The following is a 27,743-nucleotide window of genomic DNA, read 5'->3' as shown; positions in this document are numbered from 1 at the left end:
CAGTAAACATTATATTGTAAACATTTTCTAAAGTTACTTTCCTTTAAACTTATGTCTACTGCTTTTCAATTTAAATGTATTACTGTAACAAAGCGTTTTATTTAAAGTAAACTCTGTTATCAATAACCAAAATAAATTACATTGTCCTAGTCCAGTGACAAGTGAAGGGGATTGGATTTTGCAATTATATGTTAACTAAAAAAAGAAAACTTTTTATTACGGAACGTCTCAGTCATATACAGAGGTAAAAAGAATACTACAATGAACTCCTACATACCATTATCCAGCATCAACAGTTATAAACATTTTCATAATCTTTTCACTCTCTACGTGTGTGTAGTATTTTAAACTGTCAGGAGGAAGAAATTTTTCTCTACCCTTCTATGTTCTTCTAGCTGCTCTGTGAATTAAATATACATGAGACAAATTAACAGGACAAAAATCAAGCAAAAGTTTGATAACATGTATACATGGGAGAGACCAAGAACTGAGTAATTCGCCAAAAAGGATGAAATCCTCACCTTAGATACCATCTTCAGCTAAAGACAAAAGATGTTGAGAGTAGTGGTTTGGGACTTCAAAGAGGGGGAAGGCGATTCACATGGAGATGGAAAAGCAAATGTTTGGTAACCAGATGTTTGCTGGGTCACATAGAGACAATGGGACACAGAGAGGAGTTTTAGGAACAGACTTTGCTAGGTTCCTCCCTGTCTACACACCTAGTTCATCCTGTAGTCATCTGTGGTGATAGCTCCCTTCCTGGAACAGGTCCTCTAACCACACTCTTTGGGTAGTTTTAGGGAAGGTCCAAGTTTCTTCCTGAGTCATTTGGGGTCTTGATTATTTTCAGCTCCAAATAATCCATATGCCAAAGAGACATTTTGGGGTGGCAAATTTTGTTCCTCTACAAAAGCAAATTCCAGACATTGGGACATTTCTCCCAGGAAATAAATCTTCACACATCTATACATCTCTAAATGATAAACACTTAACGCAAAATGTTAATTTTTACAAGTGATCTAGATATAATAATTATGCCAGTCCCTCTAGAAAGTTATTCTAAACTTATTTGAAAACTGACTAATTGAATGTTTGATTGATTTATATCACTGTGTTACATCAGAAAGCATATTAGGATTCTTCTTAGTATGACATAAGAAAATGGAGCCATTTTGCTTATAGTTGGAAAAAAAATTTAACTAGATTTAGAATCTCTGGACCCCTTTTAATCTCATCCTTGTTTATTTGATTTCATTTTCTATTTTGTATGATGCTTTTCAGAATGCAGAGTGTATCTTATTCCTTTGCTAAATTAGAGAAGAGAGGAAACAGGCAGTTCACAATTTACTTCCGTTTACGTCTGTCAGTGGAATGATGAAATGCAAATATAAGCATGGAGGTTTGGAGGGTGTATCCAGCAATAGCTATCTGCTGTCTCTACAGTAGTATCCCTTTGCAGGAAACTTATATTAATCAACAAAGCATAGTCCACTCAGATCATTAGGCTCCATGGGTATATATAACACGCAGAACACGGACTTCACCACACAACCACTGCTGATTTTCCAGCCTGAGAATTGCATTTTCTTCCTTGATGGTTTGCCTAACTCCCAAGCCTATCCAACCAGGGAAATGTAAATACAAACTTCATCCAAACCCTAGAGCCAGAGGAATTTCTCCCGTTAAGAAAACCACTTTGGGGCTTCCCAGGTGGCACAGTGGTTGAGAGTCCGCCTGCCGAAGCAGGGGACACGGGTTCGTGCCCCGGTCCGGGAAGATGCCACATGCCGCAGAGCGGCTGGGCCCATGAGCCATGGCCGCTGAGCCTGCGCGTCCGGAGCCTGTGCTCCGCAACGGGAGAGGCCGCAACAGTGAGAGGTCCGCGTACCGAAAAAAAAAAAAAAAAGCCACTTTGATCTCACCCATCACCTCAATTTGTTTTTAGTCCATTTAAAACTCAAAACTCTCCTCTGGGTTTTTTCCAGAAACCATATTGAAAGCATTGAGTCCTGTCCCATCAAATCAAAGTCAGTAGCCAGTTATTTTCCTGCTGGTTTCCTCATGTCTTGCCCTCTGTGCTTAGCTCTTTGGGTGTTTCTTTTTACATGGAGTCTGTTAGGTCTCCATTCTTTACTAATGACTCAGAACTTTCTTAAGTTTCTCTATTTACTATACATTATGAGTCGAGTAAAACTGTAAAATTATAACATTTAATATTTTTCTTTTTCTTCCCTCTACTACTTAAAAAAAAACCAGAATATTTTATTCCTCCTTTACCTTCTACATTAGTTTGCTAGGGCTGCCATAAGAAAGTCCCATAGACAGGGTGGCTTGAACAGAGAAATTTATTTTATTTTCTTACAGTTCTCAAGGCTAGAAGTCCAAGATCAAGGTGTCAGCAGGGTTGGTTTCTTTAAGCCTCTCTCTTTGGCTTACAGATGGCTGTCTTCTCTCTGTGTCTTCACATGCTCTTCTCTCTGTGTGTATCTGTATCCTAATTTCTTCTTAGAAGGACACCAGTCCAGTCATACTGGATCAGGGCCCACCCTAATGACCTCATTTTAACTTAATTACCTCTTGAAAAACTCTATCTCCAAATATAGTTATAATCTGAGGTACTAGGAGTTAGGACTTCAATGCACGAATTTTAGGTGAATACAATATAAAATTCAGCCCATAACACCTTCCCTAAGAGGCCTTTGAATTTTTTTCTAAATTGGCTTTTCTCCTGGCATTCAAGTATTTGAAAGGGTATATGGGATCAAAGCAAAACTGTAGGTAAGAACTTTTTGTTTTTGTCAGTTGGCACAAACATCGTATTGATCTTTTTTCATATAAATTTATTCATTTTATTTATTTATTTTTGGCTGTGTTGGGTCTTTGTTGCTGTGCACAGGCTTTTGTCTAGTTGAGGCGAGTGGGGGGCTACTTTTCCTTGTGGTGTGTGGGCTTCTCACTGCAGTGGCTTCTCTTGTTGCGGAGCATGGGCTCTAGGTACTTGGGCTTCAGTAGTTGTGGCACACGGGCTCAGTAGTTGTGGCTCATGGGCTCTAGAGCACAGGCTCAGTAGTTGTGGCACATGGGCTTAGTTGTTCCGCAGCATGTGGGATCTTCCCGGACTAGGGCTTGAACCCGTGTCCCCTGCATTGGCAGGTGGATTCTCAACCACTGCACCACCAGGGAAGCCCAATCATATTGATCTTGAGGATGCAAAATTAAAATCAAAATAATTATCAAGTCTGATTTAAACAATGGCTAGAAACCAGTCTGGTAAATGACTCTGCTCAGGTGTCATGGAACCTTTATTTGTGAAAATTCAGGTGCAGTGCATTTGATTTAAGGGTGTGAGTATGTATGTAGGAAAAGGAAGACATTTTCATGAAAAAAAAATACTTAATAGCTACTTTGGTGAATCTTTTAGATTGCAATTTTATTTTTAAAATCTTTTTAATTGTAAAATATAACACTGACACAAAAATGACTGAAGGGTGAACACCCGATAACCACTATCCAGTTTAAGAAATAGACCTTGAAGGGCTTCCCTGGTGGCACAGTGGTTGGGAGGACGCTTGCCGATGCAAGGGATACAGGTTCGTGCCCTGGTCTGGGAGGATCCCACATACCGTGGAGCAGCTGGGCCCCTGAGCCATGGCCGCTGAGCCTGCGCGTCTGGAGCCTGTGCTCCGCAACGGGAGAGGCTACAGCGGTGAGAGGCCTGTGTAGCACACACACACAAAAAAAGACCTTGGCCCACTTTTCCATGTGCTGCTTCCCAAGCCCAAGTCCCTCCCTCCTCCTCTTGTAAGACATGTAAACACTATCCTGACTTTTGTGGTTATTTTTTCCTTAATTTCGTTTATAGTTTTATCACCCAAGTGTGTCCTAGAGTTTAGTTTTGTGTGTTTAGGTTTTTTTTTTTTTTTACTAAGTTTTTAAAAGTCTCCTTTAAACCATTGGTTTCTGCTTATCTTTCTCTTTTTATTCTTCCTTACAATTTATTGATATTTGTTGAAGAAATCAGGTTGTTTATCCTATACAGTCTCTCACAGTCTGGGTTTTGCTCTTGATTGCAATTTTATATTTACAGTAAAATAAAATATATTTTAGTGATCTTTCCTTAAGATAATGATTTGTATTATCTGCAAGACATTCTGTGTCTCATGGAAGGTTGTTTTATTCCGATCATAGAGGTGCATAATCCTGATCTTGAAGTTCTATGTAAACCTTTTTTTTTTTAGCCAAAGTTTACAAAGAAAGGCTTTAAGCAGAAAAAAACATGATAGATACTTTTTATTTGTTCCTTTAATAAAACATATTAATATCATCTTTCACTTCATTTATTTCCAACTCATTTAAAAATTAAATTTGAAATTTGTCCCCTAGTTGAGGGAGAACTTTTGTGTGTTTGACATAAACTTTAAAAAGAATTTAAACATAAAACCTCTATTAATGAGAATACCCTGGGAACAGAATCTTTTTATTTTGATTGTGGCCAACTATGGTTCTGGCTTCTTAAGACAAAGGAAACTGAAATTGATGAGTAGCAGTGAATGAGTCTAAACCATGCAGTTTGCTGGTTTTTTTTTTTTTTTTTTTTTTTTTGCGGTACGCGGGCCTCTCACCGCTGTGGCCTCTCCGGCCGCGGAGCACAGGCTCCGGACACACGAGCCCAACCGCTCTGCGGCATGCGGGATCCTCCCGGACCGGGGCACGAACCCGCGTCCCCCGCATTGGCAGGCGTACCCTCAACCACTGCGCCACCAGGGAAGCCCCAGTTTTCTGTTTTATTGTTAGCTAACTTTTTTATCTTGAAGTTGACAACTGCCAATATGCTGGTCGGTCTAAGTCTCCCATTATATAGGCTCTGGTTAATCAGTATTATAATCCTAATAATAGTAATCACTAACATTTATTGTTCATGATGTGACAGGCGTATGAATTTACATATATTCAATCCTCAAAACAACCTCCGATTATAAATATAACTATTATCCCACTTGACAGGAAACTGAGGTACAGAGAGGTTACATAACGCTGAAAGCAGCACAGTAAGGAGGGGTAGAGCTGCAGTTTGAATCTAGGTTATCTAACTCCAGAGCTGACTCTTATACCATATTATCTATATATATTCTACAGTATGTAAAATAGGATAGCTATACAAATTGATAGGTATTTTATGTAGACTTATTATATACATATCTCATTTTTCGGAGGTCCCTAACAATTACTCCTTTATAGTCTTCTCTTTAAACTGAAATGGTGGTCTAAGTGAAGAGCCTTTAGGTATCCCTCTTAAATTTGGTTATGCAGTTGGGTAGCTTTTTTTTTTTTTTTTTTTTTTTTCTTTTTGCGGTACGCGGGCCTCTCAGTGCTGTGGCATCTCCCGTTGCGGAGCACAGGCTCCGGAAGCGCAGTCTCAGCGGCCATGGCTCACAGGCCCAGCCACTCCGCGGCATGTGGGATCCTCCCGGACCGGGGCACGAACCCGTGTCTCCTGCATCGGCAGGTGGACTCCCAATTACTGCGCCACCAGGGAAGCCCGCAGTTGGGTAGCTTTTAGATAACGTCAGTTGCCTTAGGCAAAAATGGTAAAGACACACTCTAGTACTAAGTCTGTTTTATTTTTCATATCTCAGGAAAATAGCCATAGTAGGAGTTTTAGAACACTAGGAGAGGAATGGTAAATCCTCTAGATATGTATGGATGGGGGAGGAAGTGGATTTCCTTGGAGTCAAAAAGTAAAAATAGACATCTTGGTAAAGATATGATTAATTGTATTATTACCAATGAAAGATCATGCCCAGTCATCAATATTATTAGTTCTGATAGTGTTTTTTTGGTTAAATTATTTGATCTGTTATGATAATAATCAAAAGTAATAGCTGCTGAGTGTCTTTTTTTTATTAGTTCAAATTATTTCTAAACTGTATGTGAGCACTCCCAACTCGTCCTTGAATCAGGATACCAATCGTTGAGGATGGATATGTAGAGACACACATTTTCCAGTATTGACTTTTGACTGGCACTTAACTGGTTACTATCCATCACTTAATTGAATTGAGTGCACTCAAGGATCATTGTCTCAAAGTCTTAATTATGTCCATAGTGGCAGTAAGAAGATGGATGAGAAGTCAAAAGCAAAGGGTCAAGGTTGAAGTCTGGAAATGGGTGAAGGAATTGGAGAGAGTGTTATGTGTTGGAGAGCAGGTGTCAGGGGAAAAAGTGTCTGCTTAATGGGTGAGAGAGGTTATTGTGACTCTAGAGAACCTTTTACTCTGATGGAATGGTGGTGTAATTTTCCTTAAAAAATATTGTTTAGGCAAACTGAAATGGCCACAGTCACTTCTGGAAACAGAGTATCAGGGATGCTGATATAGAAGCAAGTAGAAAGCCTGAGTGTTTTTTACAAGATAGTTTTTCTCCTGGTGGTCACATCCATCTCCCCTCCCTGAATTTGGAGGTCCATGAAAGATTTTTAGCTCAGCACCATATCATCTCCCAGCAGGTGCTTGTGCTACCAGTAGCCTCTCTAGGAATACAAATTCCTTTTGCATTCATTTTTCTAAGTCAGATTTCCATTTCAATTCTATTTTCTTAAAAAAAGATATACCTTTTTTTTAAAATCCCACCTTAATTTTTTTTTCTTCCACAATGAGTGTGTCAATAACAAGCAAAAAATACTAGTAGAGGACAGCTATAAGAAATCACTTAGAAAAATTTATGTATGCTGACTGTCAGGACAACAGATACCTTCCTGGCTCATGCTAACTCTTTAGCTTCTATAAACCTAAAAAGCATCCATAGAAAATTGCTTGTGATCTTGAATTGTATTCACACTTTCTCATACTGTTTTCTAGATTTCTCCATGACGACCGTAATTCTCAATACTTGAATACTTCAAATGTGCACAATGTGTTAAAAGAATAATGTTTCTTAAGGTGTCTTTTTTTTTTAAATTATTTATTTATTTAGTTATGGCTGCATTGGGTCTTCGTTGCTACGCGCCAGCTTTCTCTCGTTGTGGAGAGCGGGGGTTACTCTTCGTTGCAGTGCGCAGGTTTCTCATTGTGGTGGCTTCTGTTGCGGAACACGGGCTCTAGGCACGCAGGCTTCAGTAGTTGTGGCACGTGGGTTCAGTAGTTGCAGCGCCCAGGCTTAGTTGCTCCACGGCATGTGGTATCTTCCCAAACCAGGGCTCGAACCCGTGTTCCCTGCATTGGCAGATGGATTCTTAACCACTGTGCCACCAGGGAAGCCTCAATTAAAGATCTTTAGTTGGTTCTTTGAGGGGCTCCTGCTGCAATGATAGGAATGTTTGGCAGATGCAACTACCCATATGTTAGAATCTGTATTTGTTTTCTTCTGCTGCACTTTCTGGGAGATTTAGGTTAAGGACTCAGAGCACTGAGCCTAAACTCTGAGAGCAGAACCTCTGGTGCAGGATGAAGGAAAACTTCAGATGCAGGTGATACAGGTTGTGGGATGGGCTGCAGGTACCTCACACAGGTTCTTTTGCCAGAGCGAAAATTTCGGATGTCATAACTATGGACATGATATCTTTTTACACTACTAAAAATCAAATTAACCACAAATATACACATTTTAAAATTAGATGACTTGGAGAAATTTCTTAAGTCCATTCTCTGAAACAGTTTAGCCATGACTTAACATCAGTATGACTAGTAATAAAATTAGAATGATTAAAAAATATTGATCAATGTATTTTCCTTATACACAATATTTACTTATTAGCTGTAGCTAAACTAGTTTTAAATTGTATTATATTTAATGACTTCATTAGCTCCTAACTGCTGACGTAAATGATTTTTCTTAAACCTCAGGATATAAGAATCCTACAAGAATGAGATCTAGACTTTCTAAAAATAAATATACAAATAGGGTTAAACTTCTAGTAATTTGATAAAAAATTATTGAATTGAATTTTAGGGATGGTGGGATTCAATTCCAGGATCTTCTAATTTAGAGATGACCAGCACAGGAAACCTTGTCCTTTGGGTCCTCTGGGTTTGAGCTACTGTCCATTTTTAAATACTTTCATTTTTAAGTGGTGAATTATATCAGAAGGAGGATTCACTAGTAATTTTCTCTATTACTATTAGAGAAAATAGTACTCTACTAATAGAGAAAACAGTAATTTTCTCTATTACTATTGCAAGACCCATGATATCCTCACAAAAGTATTATAAAGTGTTTTAAATGCTGAACAGAAGTATAGCGGAAGGGCTTCCCTGATGGCGCAGTGGTTGAGAGTCCGCCTGCCGATGCAGGGGACACGGGTTCGTGCCCCGGTCCGGGAAGATCCCACATGCCGCAGAGCGGCTGGGCCCATGAGCCATGGCTGCTGAGCCTGCGCGTCCGGAGCCTGTGCTCCGCAATGGGAAAGGCCACAACAGTGAGAGGCCCGCGTACCGCAAAAAAAAAAAAAAAAGTATAGCAGAAAAACCATATATTTGATGGTTGATGTATTGGAGTCCTAGTGAGCTGCTTTCACTGATAGATAATTACCATATGTTACTGTCTTACTGTACTGTGGAAAGACTAGGCTTTGCTATCTATTAACTCCAAGGCTACCTCTTATCTTAGAGGCAAATAACAGCTGCCAGTGGTTTAATGCTAGTCACTTGGAGGAGTTAACCACTTCTCACAAAGCCAAACTCATTTTGGTTCCTTAAGACTATTGGTGGCATGTTCTCTCCAGCTAATGAAACACTCACTTTAACTGAATTTTTAAATATAATGACTTGCTATGATGACTTTATATCATTCTCAAAATTTTGTATTTTTGCAAATAAATAATTATTGTACCCATAAGTGTTCACTTTACCATTCTGGATTTCCCATTTTGTACAATCTCTACCTCTTTGAATAATGTTCATATTTTCGATGGGATCACCACTTGTAACTGGACGGAGGAGTCATAAGAGTAGAATTACTAGTAGCAGTTGGAGAAATAGCAAACATTTGTATGGTACTTACTATGTTCCAGGCACTAGTCTAATAAGTGTTTTGCATATTTTACGTCATTTAATCCCTCAGTAGTACCATTGGTATCCTCATTTTGCAGATGAGGAAACTGAGCACATAAAGTTTAACTAACTTGCCCAGGAATTTGTAGCCAGGCAGCCTGGTGTGGGAATTCATGCTAATATCCACTATAGTCTATCCTCTCTGTGGAAACCAATAATTATAGTAGCAGAGGAATCGAAACGCAAATATTTAAGTTACAGCACTTCATTTTACCATTTGCAATTATATCTTCCTTAGTAGATGTTTTAGTAAGACATGAATTGAAGATGTAACTGTTTGGTTCAGGTGAGTCTCTTATTCTAAACATAAAATTTCCATTATCCTAAAGAAAAGTAAATGCCTTGTAAGGAAGCCCTGTTTTTTCAACTGTTTTCTCTTGAAGTTTATTTTTAGCTCTTCTCTGTACTCCTTAGAAGTTAGACTGAGTATTGTTCAGTAGAGGGAATTGCTGTGGCTTTTAAACTGTAGCCATATGAAATATGTGGCCATTTTGCACATGGCAAACACATGGCTCAATTCTAATGCCCATCATACGCTTATGTGTACATTTGTCTGCGTGTGGAGGAAATGTGAAGTTTTATGGACAAGAGTAGCGAAGCTGAAACATGTCATCATTCTGCAAAAAGACTAGAAGATGTTTGGTTGTATCCCTGCCAAGGTGCTTCAAAATGCCTGTCCCCCTTCCTTCCCCGCCCGCCCCCCCCCCGGCACTCAGGGAAGAAAGTAAAAGATCTGCACAAATCTCATAAACAAACTGATAAAATATTTGTTTCTTCCTCACATGCAACAGTTATTCCAGGTATGTCTCCTAACTTTACTTTTTATCTGCTGGCAATCATCTATTTAGCATCTTTTTGATGAGCTGGACACTGTGCATTTTTCCCCTGGCAGGCTTGTGCAGACATATGTTCCTCTGCCATCTTGTAATCAGTGTGGTTTCAGGGAGGTCTCAGGTTTCATGATTTAGTTCTCTTTATATTATTGGAAAAAATTCTTTGGGGATTAAGTAAATTTTGCTTTCCCTTGGGACCAAAGCAAGGTTGCGCTGGGTCCATCACCATGAATAATGCATCAGCTGCCTTAATGGCATTGTTAAGATTGCAAGTAGTCTTGACTCTGTAGCCTGAAGAAAATATATTGGCCCATTACCAGTTTATACAGGTCAGGTATCTTAGTGCTGGGGGTAAGGAGAAATGGAATGTGACAGCTGGTGTCAGCATGAGTTCTGTTTCTAAGCTCTGTAACCTATTTCAGTAGGAAGTCCTCTTTATTTTCTTTCCAGTGTAAGTTTTTTTTTTGGTTAAATATCTAAAGAATTATTTCATCTGTTAATATTCAAGATGTTATCTATAAACTTAAAAAGACATGTTCAGCCATAAATTTAAAAACATTTGAAGTAGCACTAATAGTATTTCTATATATGGAGCCAATTAACTATTTTATAATAGAATATTGTTCCTATTTTAATTCTAATTACAAAACTAATCTTTGTATTATATAATGTCTTATACAAATATACTGTCAGAAAATTTTTTGAAATTAGAGTGAACTATGATTGAGCAGGAAATTGCGGAAATGTTGTTTTTGACGAATTTGAAACTGGTTTGAAGCACACCCCCCCCAAAAAATCACAAATTATTCCCTGGGTGTTGTCCCAAACTAGTATTATTTTCTTTTTCATTTATAAAAAATTCTTATTTTCTGGTGAATAAGTGGCCACTATAAAAATAAGAACAGGTAATAAGGACCAGAGAATTAGTACCTTGGTATTGAGTAGTTTGGGTGTTATCAGCCATGTTTGGGAGTAATTGATTAGATTTCCAGTTGATGTTTTATCATAGTAAACTTTTTATTGCGTCTATGAAGTACAAAAGGAGGAAGGTGTAGGTGCGCTTGATTATCCCCATAGGAACTGCTAAAAATTTAGGCATGTGGAGATGAAGTGACATTAGACACTTAATGGAGACAGTGGTACAAGAGGGAGAAAAGCTACACTGTTGCTGGGAATGTAAATTGGTGCAGCTACTATGGAAAACAGTATGGAGATTCCTCAAGAAATTAAAAATAGAGCTACCATATGATCCAACAATCCTACTCCTGGGCATATATCTGGAAAAAACTGTAATTTGAAAAGATATATGCACCCCTACGTTCATAGCAGCACTATTCACAATAGCCAAGACATTGAAACAATCTAAATGTCCATCGGCAGATGAATGGATAAAGAAGATGAGGTGTATATATATATATATACACACACACACACACACACACACACACACACAATGAAATATTATTCAACCATAAAAAAGAATGAAATAATGCCATTTTCAGCAACATGGATGGGCCTAGAGATTATCATACTAAGTGAAGTAAACCAGACAGAGAAAGACAAATATTATATGATTATCACTTATATGTGGAATTTAAAATATTAGACAAATGAACTTATCGAAACAGAAATAGACTCACAGACATAGAGAACAGACTTGTGGTTGCCAAGGGGGAGGGGGTTGGGGGAGGGATGGGTTGGAAATTTGGGATTAGCAGATGCAAACTCTTATGTATAGGATGGATAAACAACAAGGTCCTAATGTATAGCACAGGAACTATATTCAATACTCTGTAATAAACCATAATGGAAAAGCATATGAGAAATTATTAATTCTTCAATTTTATATATATATATATATAATTGAATCACTTCGCTGTACAGCAGAAATTAACACAACATTGTAAGTCAACTATACTTCAATAAAATGAATTTTTTAAAAAAAGGAAGAGAAAGCAGGAGTATAACATTTGAGCAGAGCTTCGACCCGAAGAAATCAGGTATGACGTAATGGAAACAAGACCAAGTATGCCTTTGGACTTCATATACTGATTATTTTCTTCCTTTGTTTTCTCTTCTCTCCATATTCTCAAAAATCTGAAAGTGTACCTCTAACTGTCTTTAGAAGGCAGAGTGGTTTCTTGGGTAATTCTGAGTGGGGTCAACAGGTATCCCACACAGCAATGTGATCTTTGGACAGAGTAAGTGCTGTCTTCTTGAGGTCACTGCTACCTTTCTGATTTAAAAAAATTAAAAAAAAATTTTTTTTCCACTAGTGTTAATAAATGAAACTAGTCATTTCTTTTGTTTCTAAGTCCAGGATAAATCTGTAGTTTGGAGGCAGTAAACTTAGAGACCAAGGATATTGTTAGGGATAGATAGACCTAAATTCAAATCGTGACTATGCCAATCAATTTTCATGTGACCTTGGACAATTTACTTATTTCTTCCATGGTTCATTTTTCTCATCTGTTAAATGAGAAAGACAGACATGTAGCTCAGAGCTTTGGGTATGGGAAATGCTCCATAAATATTAGTGTTGAAATCATTATTGAGGTAAAGTGGAAATTTGTAAAGAATTTCTGGCTAGGTCTTTGGTGGCCTGTACTTCTTACTGCTAGTTTCTGATTCTGCTTGAGATACAGGAAGCACGTCAGGATCACCCACAGCACTTCTTCATGCTCTGCTTCACATGAAGACAATCTTCTATGCCCCTAGACTATGTATAGTAACTCCTATGAGAAGTTACTCCAAGAGTAGACTCCCAGGGGAACTTGTACTGAGTTCCTAGCTCTTAGCATAATATATGTACCTCGAAAACAATAATTCAACAATTTTTTTTGTTGAACAGAAAAATTAAGTGAGTGAATTAAGCCGCGTGTTAGGAAATTGGGTAGTTTCTTCTGTTCATCCAATGCTATGTGGGGAGAAGTCCAGTTTGGACAGGTCTGGGAGAGCAGATTATTCTCCCTGCTATGAAAAGATGCAGTGAATATAAACAGGAAAAATAAAAATGTTCCATCTGCTTACCTGATGCTAACGTCATCCTGTGTACTGAGGCTCATATTCACGTGCTGTCTTTGGAAGGTATATTAGAGCCACTTCTAAATCAGTTTTAAATTTCAGGTCATGAAATACCAGCAATTGACCTATGATAAAAATTTCAGTAACTTTGAAATATTCCAAACATATTAAAAATTCTATAAAATGTTGTAAAAGATACATGTGTAGATACATGTTAGCATTTTATTAAATTTGCTTCAAGTCATTTTTGGTTTTTAAAGTCTGATAATTCTGTATCAGAGTATCTCCTATTTCATTTCTATTATACTTTATTTGTGCCTTTAGTTTTACTTGGTTAATCTTGTTTGAGTTTTTTAAGATATATTTTGTTCAAGGAACTAGCTCTACTTCTGTTATTAATGTCTACTTTCTTTTACTTAAAAAAATTCTCCTTTGTTCTTTTCATAACTCATTGAGTTAAAATTTAACTTATTCATTATCAATCTTTCTTTTCTATCAGCATCTAGGGATGAAGAATTTATTCTTAAGTACCATTTTAGCAGCATCCTAAAAGTTCTGATACATACATTTTTTCACTGCCCATAAATATGTATATTTTGTAATTTATACTATGATTCTTAAATGACTCATTAATTATTTGAAATTTTAGAAATAATTTTTAAACTGTTTAAAATTTTTGTATGTAATATTTAAAAATTTTCCAAACACATGAGTATCTTTTGTTGTTGGTTTAATTTTTTTAATGGTAAATGCAGTGTAAAAGTTATTAATTCCTTGAAAGTTGGCCTGATTATTTAAAAGAATAAAAAGTTGGTAATCTTTGAATTTTTAAAAATAGATTGCAAATCGTAGAACCAGAAAGAACTTTAGAGACCACAAAATTCAACTCCTCCTTCATTTTACAGGAAAATACCCCCAAAATGGCAAATGACAATCATGCGCTCATAGAAACATTGCTGAAAGGAAAGCACTTAATTTTTTCAGGTTTAGCATCACTTCTTGTCAGATACAACCCTTAAATACTACTTTGCCTCCCTGAAGGAATCGTTAGAGAAGTTCGTCCTTAGTAAGCCAACCCTTTGTTTGTACCTTTAAATTAATCCTGGGCTAATGCAGAATCATCCACTGAGGAATAAGAATGACCACTGGATGCTAGTGTTGAGTTCTTGAGCACAGTGTTTAAGGTTCAAGTAGAACAGGAGAAAGAGATGCTGCAATGCAGCCTTCTTTTGGCAGCTAGAAGTTTTCCCTGTTTATCCTTCCTTTTTCAAAAAAAGAGTGGATGGGAGGATGATAGAATGGAAGTGAAATTAAAGGAGAATAAGTTCTTGGTGGTAGTGGGAAAAAATGTCTTTTTTTCTTTACCTCTAACCCTCATATAGTTACACCTTCTAAAACAAAAAAGGAAGAAAAGAAAACAACAAAAATATTTTTCGTTTCAGATGGAACAGAAATCTTTTCCTTCCTTTATTTTAGGGATGCCAAATATGTTTTCGTTTTCTGTAACTGTCTTCTAGACAATTATATTTTTTCCTATTGATATTCAAACACCAACTACAGAAGGTTTTAGGTAATACGCATGTCTTATGCTAAAGCATTCATATAGAGCAATACATTTAAGCGTCTATTATTTGCTAAAAAGATACAGTAATGTAGTAATTTCCTGGAAAGAGTTATAATTTCATGAGTTTATAATTATACAGTCACTGTATGGGGTCCTCATTGACTTTCCATTCTCTCAATTTAGAACTGCAACATAGAGAACCTGCTAAGTACCCTCTCTGCATTACAGTAATTCGTTGCTGAGGAGCATTCTGTGGGAACCTAAAATGTTTTCGTAGTCTGATCAGACATTGTTATATTAATAGGTCTGTAAATGGTTACCTGACAGCTGAAAAATAATTTTTCTTGCCTATTTTCTGGTTAAAAATAAGCAATTTTGGAAGCTCTGTTCGACTTAATAAAAGAACTGAAGATCAGGTTTACCGTATTATTTGTGTAAAATAATGATGAGTATTGTTAAATTAAGCTATGGGAAACTAGAATGTCTGGCTAGAGGTAATTAAGATACGGGTTAATCTTTTTAGATGAGGGCTGCTGTAGTAGACACCTGCAGTTTATTTCACTGAGCCAAGCTTCTTAGAAGCAAAATCTCTGGATTAGGAATATAAAAATTCAATTGGTCACATTGAAAGAGATGAGAAATTGTACTATGTTGAATAGTGTCCCCTCAAAAGTCATGTCCCCTGGTACCTGTGAACGTGACCTTTTTTGCAAACAGGGCCTTTTCAGGTGTGATCATGTTAAGAGGAGGGCCCTAATCCAATGACTGGTGTCCTTATAAGAGGGAAGTGTAGACACAGAGATGCAGAGACAGACGCAGAGGAAGAATGCCATGTGAAGAAGGTGGCAGAGATTGGAGGTTGCATCTCCAAAACAAGGAACACTTAGAATTGTTGGCAACCACTGGAAGTTAGGAAGAAGCAAGGAAGGATTCTTGTCTAGAGGGAGCATGGCTCTGCCAACACCTTGATTTCAGACTTCTCATCTGCAGTACTGTGAGAGAATAGATTTCTGTTGTTTTAAGCCTCCCAGGTTTTGGTAATCTGTTATGAGAGTCCTAGGAAATGAGTACAGAAGGCATTTTTATTATAACTGATGTAAAAACAATTAGAGCATGTGCTGGAGGTGCCTGAGCCTACATACAAGAGGAGAGGGAGTAAGTCTTTAACTTTTAAAAATGGATTGCATCTCAAAAAGACTTTAACAATTGTTCAGTTAGGATACTTGTGAGCTTTAACTCCTGGAAACCTATCATCATTTTTATGTTTTGTTTTCCACAGCTGACAATACCCAGGGGAAATCAGTATAAGGAAACACAACTGCACAACAATAAAAATAGATTTTAAGTTCACTGTGTCTCTAGTGGACTTTTTTTTTTTTTAAACTTGAGAGCTCATAAGACATTTATGGTTCCTATTTTCTGTGGTGTTCACCATTTTCCAATAAGTAACTTTTGCTTATCACTTTTATTTATATCCAATGGCTGGCTTTCTAGTTCTGTCTCTTTTCTCCTTTCTTGTAGAAACTTTCGCTACAATAATATTCAAGAATATTTGCTGCAATAATATTCTTATATCTTTCCTCTTCAACAGGAACCATGCATATTTTTAAATGAAATTATTTCCTTTTTTGTCAGCTAGATTTGTCTTCTTTTAGTTTTTAAAATGTTTTTCGGTTGATGATTATGCTGCAAGATCCTAGTGCTTATCGATGAGTATTAAAATAGTGGAGAGTTTTTTTTTTTTTTTTTTTGCGGTACGCGGGCCTCTCACTGTTGTGGCCTCTCTCGTTGCGGAGCACAGGCTCCGGACGCGCAGGCTCAGCGGCCATGGCTCACGGGTCCAGTCGCTCCGCGGCATGTGGGATCCTCCTGGACCGGGGCGCAAACCCGTGTCCCCTGCATCGGCAGGCGGACTCTCAACCACTGCGCCACCAGGGAAGCCCTAGTGCTGATATTTTGAAGGACCATTTAGCTTTCGATGTTGAAATGAGGTGATAATTTTGATACTGCTTGAACACTTGTATCCTGGAATGGGATGACGAACACAAATGTCCAAAGGTGTCAACTAGTGGTATAAATGAGAGACAGGCTAGCTGTAATAAGATGGACAATGTGTATCTTATTCTTATCTGCAGCTGATTTGTATCCTACAGCAAAATGCAAGTGTGGGAATGGAGGCTCACTGTTAACAAATCTCCTAATCTTCAGGGGAAAATGGAAATCCAAGTTTCAACAACTGTGAGGGTCTAAGATTTTATCCTGCTTGCAAGTTAACAAGTTAGCCTGTTGCAGTTTCATCTATGCTGGCGGAAGACAGGAGATCCTGGGTCAAAGAAGTAGCCAGAATATCTGCATTTTCATATGCTTGTATCGTGAGCCTCGATCCCCAGAGGGTGACAGAGGAAAGGGCCAGGTGACACCTGCACACACAGCATGTTGTGTTACTAGAGAAATTCTGAATTTAAAAAACTCGAATCTTTTATCATAGGAAGTAAACCTGCTTCTTTTTTTGCTCTAGAGGGAGATAGCTCTATCTTCAAAGGCTTTTCACTCTGCAAACATCCTTGAAAGGACAGTCCAGAACAATTTCAGGCAGTGAGGAGTCCTAGATTATTGTTATAGAAAAGTGTTATTGAGTAACCTTTCAGAAATTATCTCTATGGGTTATATTAAAAATTACATTTTAATAAGTCGTTTAAATTAAGCTTGTTTACATAAGGGTAGTTTTTTAAAAAAACTTATTTTGAAACCTATAGGGCTAAGTTAGAGTCTAGGAAATATTCATTCATACTCTTGATCCTGGACTTGCATTTCATAGCCCAGTATACCAACAAAACAAATTTTAGATCAGTATAGGGTTGCCAGTCTTTTTATTTTACTGTATATGGAAACAGCCCCTTCAAAATACCTAAATTCTATTTACTATTGCTCCCAGTGCAAAAAGAATGACTGTGACAACTAATGCAATATGGTAACCTGGACTGGATCCTGGAACAGAAAGAGGAAGTTAATGGCAACACTAGTGAAATCTAAATGTTCAGAGCCTAGTAATCGGTAACATTCTGATATCAGTCTTTTAGTTTTGACCAACGTACTCAGGTGACGTAAGATGGTAACAATGGGAGAAACTGAGTGGTAGATATACTAGAACTCTCCATACCATCTTTGCAACTTTTCTGTGAATCAAAATAAAAAAGCCTATTAAAAATTAAAAATGGATAATTTTAATAAAAAGAAGGCAAGAATAAATCTCAAAACAAAGGACAGTTATATGAAAATTAAATGCATTTAGCTTCATGAAAAACTGACTGCATTGCCTTATTTTTCTTATTTTGGCATGAACTGGTAAAGATTTTGACATGCATAGTGTAGATCCATGGATCATCGACCATGTGATAGCTTTATTTAATTCAATTTACTGTAAAGTAAGATGAGATTGCTTTTCTGTCTGTTTTCCTTGGAGAGCCTGTAGAATCAGATAAGCTTACATTCTGTAACTGAACAAATGTTTAAAATATGTCCCTTTTATGAATCCCATCTGATTCTATATAATTCCAGGTTATACGTTTTAATCAGGGTAGGTTGCTGGATCCTCTCCAAAATAAGATTTAGCTTTTCTAGGAATTTCCTTGATGCAGATGACCCTAGGGAGACTCGGAATATTCTTGACTTTAAAATGTCATTTCTCACTATTGGGAGGGAGAGGCACGTCATATCAATGCCAATCAGGAGGAAATTGGGAAGAGGCTATTGTAGACAAATGCCCGGCAGAACAGATTCCAGCCAAGCAGCCAGAAACAGAAGTCTGGCCAGTGCACGTGCCTGGGTGCAGAAGAGTTCAGGGACAGGTCTTCAGTTCCTGCAAAGGGGAAATTGCCTAGAGCATAGCTTCTCAACCTAAGGCAGCATGTTGGAATCATCTGGGCAGTTTAAAATAATGTTCAGCTTCCATCCCTAGAGGTCCTGATATAAATGGCACGGAATAAGCCTTGATCTTTTTTAAAAAAAACTTCCCTCGTGGCAGTAACATGACACTAATGTGCACCCAGGGTGGCGAACTTCTAGAGTGAGCAAGGGTCTCACTTATGGAAGAGGATGACTGGCATGAACCCCAATCTGCAGGGCAGAAGCCAGTCCTGGGACTTGGTGCCCACAGAGGGGTAGAGAGCTATGACTCAGGGAGCAGAGCAGGAACACAAGGGTTACAGGCTGGTGTTTGGGTCTGGAAGTGTCTGCAGTAACCCTGTCCCTTTTGGGGTGACCAAACTCACGCTGATTTGCCTGTGACTTTCATGGATGGAGCACTGAATGACCTGCATCCTGGGAGACCCCTTAGTTCCAGGCTAATGGGATGTTGACTGCTCTAGTCCCTTGAGTCCTGGCAAAGCATCCTGTATGGTACCCTCTTACCAGCACCTACAAAGAATAGCTCTGCTCTTCCTGGCTCTGTACATGGTAAAATTCTCACATAATCTTTTTTTATTATTTTTATTTATTTATTTGGTTGCACCAGGTCTTAGTTGCAGCAGGTGGGCTTCTTAGATGTGGCATGCATATGAGATCTAGTTCCCTGACCAGGGATCGAACCTGGGCCCCCTGCATTGGGAGTGCAGAGTCTTATCCACTGCGCCACCAGGAAAGTCCCTCACGTATTCTTATTTCACCTTTTGCCCTCAATTCTGTTTCTGATAAAACCAGCTGGCTTTGGGAGAAAAAGAGAAGTGGAGAAGAGCTATGGCTGTTTATATCTTTTATGCTTCAGTTAGACTTTGCTCAGGAACTGGTGTAGGATTTCAGGGAGCTCAGCAAATGAGGAGCTTTAAAATGCAGAGGCAGATGTAGCGAAAAGCAGTTGTTCTTAAATTTTGAGTGCCTGGAAGTCACTGGAGAGCTTCCAGAGCCTCTGATGGAGTATGTCTGGGGAGAGGCTTAAGAATTTACATTTCTAATAAGCTGATGCTTTGGGGCCGGACACCACTCTTTGAGAACCACCAACGTAAAGAGACTTGACTCTGCATCAGGCATACCTGGGTGTGAAGGCTCACTTGAAATCTACATTTTCTCACTTGTGAAATGGAAAAATTACTATTCACTTCATCAGTCATCATGAAATAGTACATTCATCACCAAGCAGAATGCCCAGGATGTGGCAGACACTTTCATTCTCTGAAAGATCTCAGTCTTTCTGGGATCCTCTACCTGGGGATGGTTTGGTATTGGGTTGCATATTTTTAGGTTAATAATTCCAAATATGATCATCAAAATCAGCTGGGGAACTTTCTGCAACCCTCAAAAGCCTAGAGCCCTCTCTCCTTGGAGATTTGGATCCAGTAGGTCCGAGGGAATGCCTGGGAACCAGTGGGTGATTCTGGGAGTCACGGTGATTCTGATAGTCAGTTTTGAGAACCCCTGCTGTTGAGCAGTATTTCTTTAGGGCAGGGACTCTCAGACACTGTAGCTTCATTGAATCATCTGGAGCACTTACAAAGATGCTGAGGCCTGCGTCCCGTCTCCAGAGAGTATGATTTAATTGGGTTGGAGTACAGCCTGAGCATTGGGATTTTGAAAGCTCCCCAAGGTGTTTCTGATATGCAGCCAAGGTTGAGGACCACTGCTCTAGTGTGTTCTTAGAGTAAGAAAACCATGGGATATTTGTTAAAATGCAGATTCTTGGGTCTAACCTCAGAGCTGCCTAAACAGACTCTCTGGGCGAGAGACACAGTAAGCTGCATTATTAATTAGCTAATGCCCTGAATTTAACAGTTTGTTAGTCTTAACAAATAAAGTATGAGAATCATAGCTAGAGGCACATATAGAATCCCTCACTGAGTAAATATTGCCTGGCTGCACCTAATTATATAGCAGTTTACAGTGGACTTGACTTTGTATCTCATGGATTCCACTGCATCCTTTTGTGAGGCAGTGTGGGTTGTTATTTTCCCCATTTGATTGATGAGGAAGCTGAGATTCTGGGAGGCTCTCCCCCTAACAGCACACTTGGGGATGTAAATCAGGCACCTGTGCTTCCCTGAAAGGAGACCATAGTTTAGTGGGGGCATGGGACGGAAACAAGAATGCAGGTAGAAGGAGATAAAATATGAAAATTCAGAGAAAGAATGGTTAGCAAGGTTAATTTTATGAGGAGGAGGGAATCTGAGAAGGCTTTTTGGAAGAGGTGGCCCTGGTCCATCTTGGAGCTGATAAAGTTGTAGTTTCCTTTGAGGGTCTGGATGGAGAGCAAATGACCATGGCCTTGCAGCTGTGCTCTAATTAGTTTCTTTTATTGGGTTTCTTAGTTTTATAACCCAAGCTGTGTAACTTCCTTTGCATTATCATCTCAGCATATTTGTCATAAATTCTGCTTTTCTTTTGAATGCTTAATAAAAATGTGGTTTGTGTTTGAATTTTTCAAATAAATGATTATTTCGACTCCCCTAGAATTAAATCTCAGTAAGCTTTTTTTCCACAGGGAAGATAAACCAATATGACATGTGAATTATCATATAGTTCATTTTTATAGAGGTGGGTAGTTTTTTTAGCTACAACTATCTAATTAGCTAAAAATAAACATCTGTACTGTTACGACTGTGTTATTAAATCAAGGAGTATGAAGAAAGCTTTAAGGACAATGGATTTATTTCTGGAACAAGAGACAGTAAGGAATAAAGCCAAGACTGGCAGTTGGATAAAGAGCTAAACTCTCCTGGGATGTGCTGGCTTTTTTCTTTTCCTACAGCATCTGTCTTAGGTTATTTTTTATAATACCTACTTCCATAAAGCATCTCGTTCCTTAAGAAAGTCATGTGAAGATATGGAGAATCTTTATTATTGATAAGATTTGAGAAAGTTGGTTTAAATGGTAGTCTTTATTAAAATATGTAATTTTTAATAAAATGCATTTTAGGGCTTCCCTGGTGGTGCAGTGGTTGAGAGTCCGCCTGCTGATGCAGGGGACGCGGGTTCGTGCCCCGGTCCGGGAAGATCCCACATGCCGCAGAGGGACTGGGCCCGTGAGCCTTGGCCGCTGAGCCTGCGCATCTGAAGCCTGTGCTCTGCAACGGGAGAGGCCACAACAGTGAGAGGCCCGCGTACCGCAAAAAAAAAAGCAACGGGAGAAGCCACAACAGTGAGAGGCCTGCGTACCGCAAAAAGAATAAAATGCATTTTATTATTTTAAAATGCCATGCATCTTTTAAAACAGATATGTGTAAAGAAATACAATTATATTTGTCTTCTAAACTATCCACTAAAATTTTAAATGCACATATTCTTTGACCTACACATCTGGTAATCTATCCTACATATATACTGACAGAAGTGCACAGAAATATATGAAAGAATGTTTGTTGCAATAACCTAAATGTCCATTTGTACAGGATTGTTTAAATGAATTGTGGTTCACCCCTGTGGTAGAATATTCTGCCACAATTGAAACAATGAGGTTGATGTTAAGGTTACCTTAAGGAAAAAACTCAAGTGGCAGAACCGTATGGGTAGTGTAAACTCATTTATGCACTGAAAAGGATATATGTATATTTATGTATATACACATTTCCTTAAATATGCATAGACAACTCCTGATGTGGTACACAAAATCTGTCAAAAATGCTTACCTTTTAGGAAGCAACTGCAGCCTGGACAATGTGTAGGAAGGGGATATTTTCACTCTTTACCATGTACCACCTGAATTCTTAGGATTTTTGCCATAAGCATTTATTATTTTAAAAATAATGTGTGAAAATACTTATTTAAAAGCAAAAATCTATTAAATTTATTTTGTCTATTTATTTTAATAATTTAACTCTAGATTTATATAAATTAAAGAAGCCCTTTAACATTAAGACCTCTATTCTGGACTAAGAAATATTTCCAGGCATGTCAAAGGAAAAAAACAATCTACTTTAGCTCTAAGTTGAAATAAGTGTTGATTTATGGCGAATAATTCCTGAAAAAAAAGTTACAACACAAAAATTAATTTCCACCATTATTTAGAAGAATTACATATAATGCCAGTTGAGACCCTCAAGATTTGAATTACAATAGTCTAAAATGAGGAGCTGTCCCCCCCCCCCCCCCCCCCCGTGTTTGTGCTTCTCTTGAAGTGTCATGGAAACATTTGATAATGATTCAACCATATTGAGCTCTTCACTTCATTTGCAGTGTTCGGCTTTTGTGCAGATGGATCATGATCATATGCTGTTTTTGGATTGACTCCTATTTATCAGAATCAGAAATTAGTGAAAGATTGTTTTCTATTATCTAATCATCTATTTAGCCCCTATATAATGGATTGTTTCAAAACATGAATTCTTTGTCCTTTTTTATGATTTAAGATAACATGTTTCCAAAGTTGGTTTGTTTTTTTTTTTTTGCGGTACGCGGGCCTCTCACTGTTGTGGCCTCTCCTGTTGCGGAGCACAGGCTCCGGACGCGCAGGCTCAGCGGCCATGGCTCACGGGCCCAGCTGCTCCGCGGCATGTGGGATCTTACCGGACCGGGTCACGAACCCGTGTCCCCTGCATCGGCAGGCGGACTCTCAACCACTGCGCCACCGGGGAAGCCCCCAAAGTTGGTATTTTAAAGAAAACTTTAGTAATTTATAAAACATATCTTGTATGCCTTTACCTCTGATGTATTTTCCCCACATACAATGACTTGTCAGCTTCCATTGTTCCCTAACCTGATACCGTAATTCTTGTGATTATCTTCCTGGTTTCTGCTTCTCTTTGTTTCTACTATCTTTCTACCTACTCTTCACTGTGAGTTTTAGACCTCTGAGAGAGATCTGATTGGGTCTGTGTCCAATTAGTCTGTGTCCAATTTAAAGAAATGCTGCTCTGTCTTTCCAGGTCACCCCATTGACTGTTGGCTTTTTGTGTCTGGCCAATCAAATGCTAGAGTTTTGATTGGTCCAATCAAATGTGTCCAGGAAATCAAGGTCATTTGAAACATAGTAACCTGTCCTCCACTAATCTTTTGGATAGTTCACCAATCCAACAGAGGGAATTTTAAGTCCTGTTAAATATACCCCCCAGCTTTACTCCAAAAATTAAAAACAAACAAACAAAAACAGCCTAGGGGAAGCTTGCATTGCATAACTCACAGGTTCTAGGTCCAACTCATAAGTAATGTAGGGGGAAGGACACAGGCCTCGCATTCACACATTCACACAAAGTCTGCACCCCTACTTGGCAACTTCCCAGGTGGACAGCCTTGATTCTCAGAGATTGTGACCTCCTATGTGAAATAGAGACGACAATATTTCTTTGTAGAAGCGATGTGAGGATTTAAGGAGATTGTGTGTGTAAACTGAGTAGGGCAATAAGAGACACACAGTAATCATAATGGTAGCAAACATTTACTGAGTGTGTACCAAGTGCCATGCATTATTCTAATCCCTTTATGCATGTTAGCTCTTTAATCCTCTGAACAACCCTATGAGATTATTACACAGGGAGGCTCTGTGATTTGCTTGAGATTACACGGCTAGTAAGTGAAAGAGCTAATAGCTCACACTGTTAAATCCAAACCAACGCTACCCCGGAAGTCAGGAACTGGCTTTGTTTCTCCCCTTAAGTCTATGGCCTTCTGGGTTCCATTGCCTGTCAGAATTACACGTGAAGTACCTCCCTATCTTATCCTCCATCCGATCCAACCCCAGTCCTCAGTTCATGATTCTCAGTGACTCCCTTGGGAATTTGGAGGTGTCAGAGCGTCAGGGCTTGTGCTGCGAGCCATTTTGCCTGCTCTCTGCTCCCTCAGCAAAGCTGAGCTTCACCCTGTCCTGTGGGATTATCTCATGAGGAGCAGCAGGCTCAGGCCAGGCTGCCTTCCTTGGAATCCCAGTGAAGAAAATGTCTTCAACCTTGTTCCATCATTATGTCTTCCTGTTCTCTCCCCTGCCCTTGTCAAGCACTGAGTATTTTAAGTGGGGTTAGTCCTTAAGCCAGACTGTGAAGTAGGTAACATTTGCCCCTTTAAACCACCCATTCCTTCAGTCCTTCCTACATTGCTCTTTCACATATCAGTGAGTCAGTTGAATTAAAAGCTTTCAGCTTCTGAGGAATTGGGAGATTAGTGGGGGAATGGGAAAGGTCATTTAGACCAGTGCTTCTTAAACTTAAATGTGCGCTATGAGTCACCTAGGTACCTTGTTAAAATGCTGATTCTGATCCAGTAGGTCGGGGGTGGGCCCTCGGATTCTGCATTTCTGACGTGCTTCTGGTGATGCCAGCGCTGCTGTTTTCTAGACCACAGTCTGAGTAGCAAGCATCTAAAGACTGGGGTACCACCTTGAGATGCCAGAGGCTCTACCCTGTTACCTTTTCCAGGAACATTTAATCCAAACAAGTGAGTCTCTTAGTGGAATTTCATTAATGTGGCTCACTTTTAGAAGAAACTTCTCAATTTCAAACCCTACCCTAGACTGCTTACCAGTAAAGCCATTCCTGGTTGGAGAAAAGACTAGTGTAAATTTGTCAAGTTTTGATAACTGTAAAAATAGGCATTTTTCTCCATCAACTTAATTTAGTGACTCTCAGATGATTTATATTCATCTTACTTCACTTTATGGGAAAGCACACCATTTTGCTGCTACTCAAGGTTGAGTTTCTCAGGACTGGGGAAATCGCCGATTGAACTTTTCCTGGTGCTGGGGGCCACATATGTATTTCAGAGTCTGTTTCTTTGTTCCGTCTATCATCATCTACATAAAAGGAAAGTTAAGTCAACTTTTATTTCCCTGTCTGTTGATTTGCAGTCAGCTCACTGGGAGTGTTTATGAATAATTCTGTTAGAAATGGTTTGATAGTACTAGCCTGGATAGTGAAACATTGTACAGAGCTTTGCACATGGAGGTGCAGTGTGGGCAGAAACCTGTGAAACGCTGTGGCAGATTCTCTTTGTGATGGCAAAGGCTTATGTTCTCTATTTCTGCTTTCAGGGAGGAGAACACTGTTACTACCAGGGCCACATCCGAGGAAACCCTGCCTCATTTGTGGCATTGTCAACCTGCCATGGACTTCAGTAAGTGTCCCCAAATTTTTGGATCATCCATTTTGTTTCCAATCACTTATTTTCTTTATTTGTAATGCACCATGGTCAAAATCTCTATTTTATATCAAGAACTAATTTTAAATCAGTGGTGGATCAAATCTTTTTCTCCTTTGTGGTTTATAAACCAAGCAGATTGTTAAATTAGAGATGCAGAAACCAGGGGCTCTATGATTGTAATATGCATCCTTAGTGATATTTGAAACATTTTTCTAGTTTCATCCAGATGGAGACAGGAGTGGTTTGGGTAACTTTGTTCTCTGTTTCCATGGGTGTTTAGCCCGTTGGTACCCGTTCTACCCCTCATACTCCTTGATGTTCATTTTTACATTTGTATGGAATAATAGAGATTTCAGGAGGTAGAAACTCCTGACTCCTTGCACAAAGACAAGGGCTGCAGGTGACCTCAAGAGCTCGTGTTTTAGCCCTTTATTCAGCCAGAATCCCATCTAACTCACAGCAAACTCGTGGGAAGGTTCATTTGTTCTCAGAAATCTCTATGGAACGAAGTTCATCCTTCCTCAGGGCCTTGCTTCCTTTTACGTAACCTTCACTATCAAAGTAGGTTTGCTGATGTTTACTGTGGAAATAGATCAGCTTCCTCCATCCTGTCTATGATGGTGATACCCAGGTGGCTGTCTGTCTCTTACTTGTCTTGTGACCCCTTATAAAGATACTGTGTCAGCCCTCAGCATTCTACTTAGACTAAATCATCCAACCTCCTTGTTTACTTTTTGGGGCCCAGAACCAGCTAGCACTTTAGTTTTGTGAAAGTTTTGTTTGGAAGCTTTAAAATACTTCCTGTCTGTTACCAAGTTAGAGACGTGGATTTTTCATCTAACAAACAGTTATTGAGCATCTGGTGTGTGCGAGCCACTTGGAATATTAAGGGGATTAGAACGTGAGCCCTGCCCGCAAGAGCTCCCAGTCTAGTGGGGAAGCTAAATCTAGCCCAGCTTCGTGCTATGGAATGTGGTAGGTACATTTGTTTTCTTTGAGAGAGAAAAAAACCTGAGAAAAACGCAAGCTGAGAGTGGGCACTGAATGAGGTCATCCCTGAGGGCTCCAGAGAGATGTCACCTGAAGAAGGTGGAGTGGGCCCTGGAACAGGCTTTGATAGAATCTTCCAGGAGGAGGGGTTCGACTGACAGGTCCAAAGAAAGTGAGGAAAGAGACCTAATGGGAAAGGCTGGGAAATCTAGCCAGTCTGCCTAAGTGGTGCCTCTGGTCAGGTTCTGGCAGTAGGTACGTGAGAGGCAGGAAGGAGAGAGCACAGGAATCAGATAAATAGCCAGAGAAAGGAGGTCACATGCCTGAGAGCAGGATAGACCTCCATTTGCTTATTGTTTTCTAAAGGACCATTTTACTAATTTTAAATAAATTCTTTGAATAAGGAGACATTTTTACAAACATGGAATCCGTTCCTAATATCTGAGAGCCTCAGCATTCTTAATCTGGAAAAAGAAATGTCGATATCCCCTTCAGCAGTAAAATTGTCATCTCTGATCTCAAGATGAGCACAGCTGTCAGCCAGGAATAGTACACTGGGCTTGCCGACTTTGTGACAACAAATGTCTGTTCTAGGCTTTTTCCTTCCTCTCTCTTCCTCTTAAAATCTCAGTCCAAAGTCACAGTGTAAGTGTCTTGCCCAGTACATGTTCCAATTCCTCCCTGCCCCTCCCCTCCCCCACCCCCCAGTTTTCCAAATGGACACAATATTGTGAAAATAAGAGAGAAGGTATTACTGCCTTCTAAGGACCCTAACAGGCCTGAGACCCTCAGACCAACAGCTACTAATCCTACACAGTTCTAAGGATGGAAAGGGAACTTTAAGGATGTTAGTGACTAGTTGAGGAGTTGAACTCAGAGCCTGCTTCTGTTGTTTTAACTAAGTAAAATTTATTTCTCCCTTTAGAAACTTTTTCATTTAAGACTAAACAAGAAGAAACAAACAGAAAACCCACCACGTGTAGGGACACTGTCAGGACTGTGTACAAGTGTATTTTGGTGTTCTTAGACTTTTATGAGCATGTTGAATAATTCACTCTTGTTCCTTTTTGTTATTTATTATTACTTTTCATCTTGATTTTACCTTCTGAACAAACATTGCTGACAGAAATATTTGGGGGAGCTACTTCTAAATATTAAATAATTTATGTTGTCTCAATTGCAGTGACTTAGATATGAGATATATTATTTCATCCATGACTCATCTTCTATAAA

At 39.0% G+C, this 27,743-nt stretch overlaps 1 protein-coding gene across 15 annotated transcripts in view; it reads left to right on the top strand.

The window, feature by feature from the left end:
* The window catches only part of ADAM22 (ADAM metallopeptidase domain 22), a 245,400-nt gene that overhangs the window by 133,985 nt on the left and 83,672 nt on the right, over positions 1–27,743 (top strand). For all 15 annotated transcript variants that reach the window (XM_060020586.1, XM_060020590.1, XM_060020591.1 and 12 more), the window contains exon 5: positions 25,411–25,493. In XM_060020586.1, the coding sequence (XP_059876569.1) occupies positions 25,411–25,493 (83 nt within the window). The remainder of the gene's footprint in view (positions 1–25,410; positions 25,494–27,743) is intronic.

This window comes from Delphinus delphis, chromosome 9 (assembly GCF_949987515.2).
Source record: "Delphinus delphis chromosome 9, mDelDel1.2, whole genome shotgun sequence".
In the NCBI taxonomy this organism is placed as follows: domain Eukaryota; kingdom Metazoa; phylum Chordata; class Mammalia; order Artiodactyla; family Delphinidae; genus Delphinus; species Delphinus delphis.
This window is presented reverse-complemented; position numbering and strand designations above follow the sequence as displayed.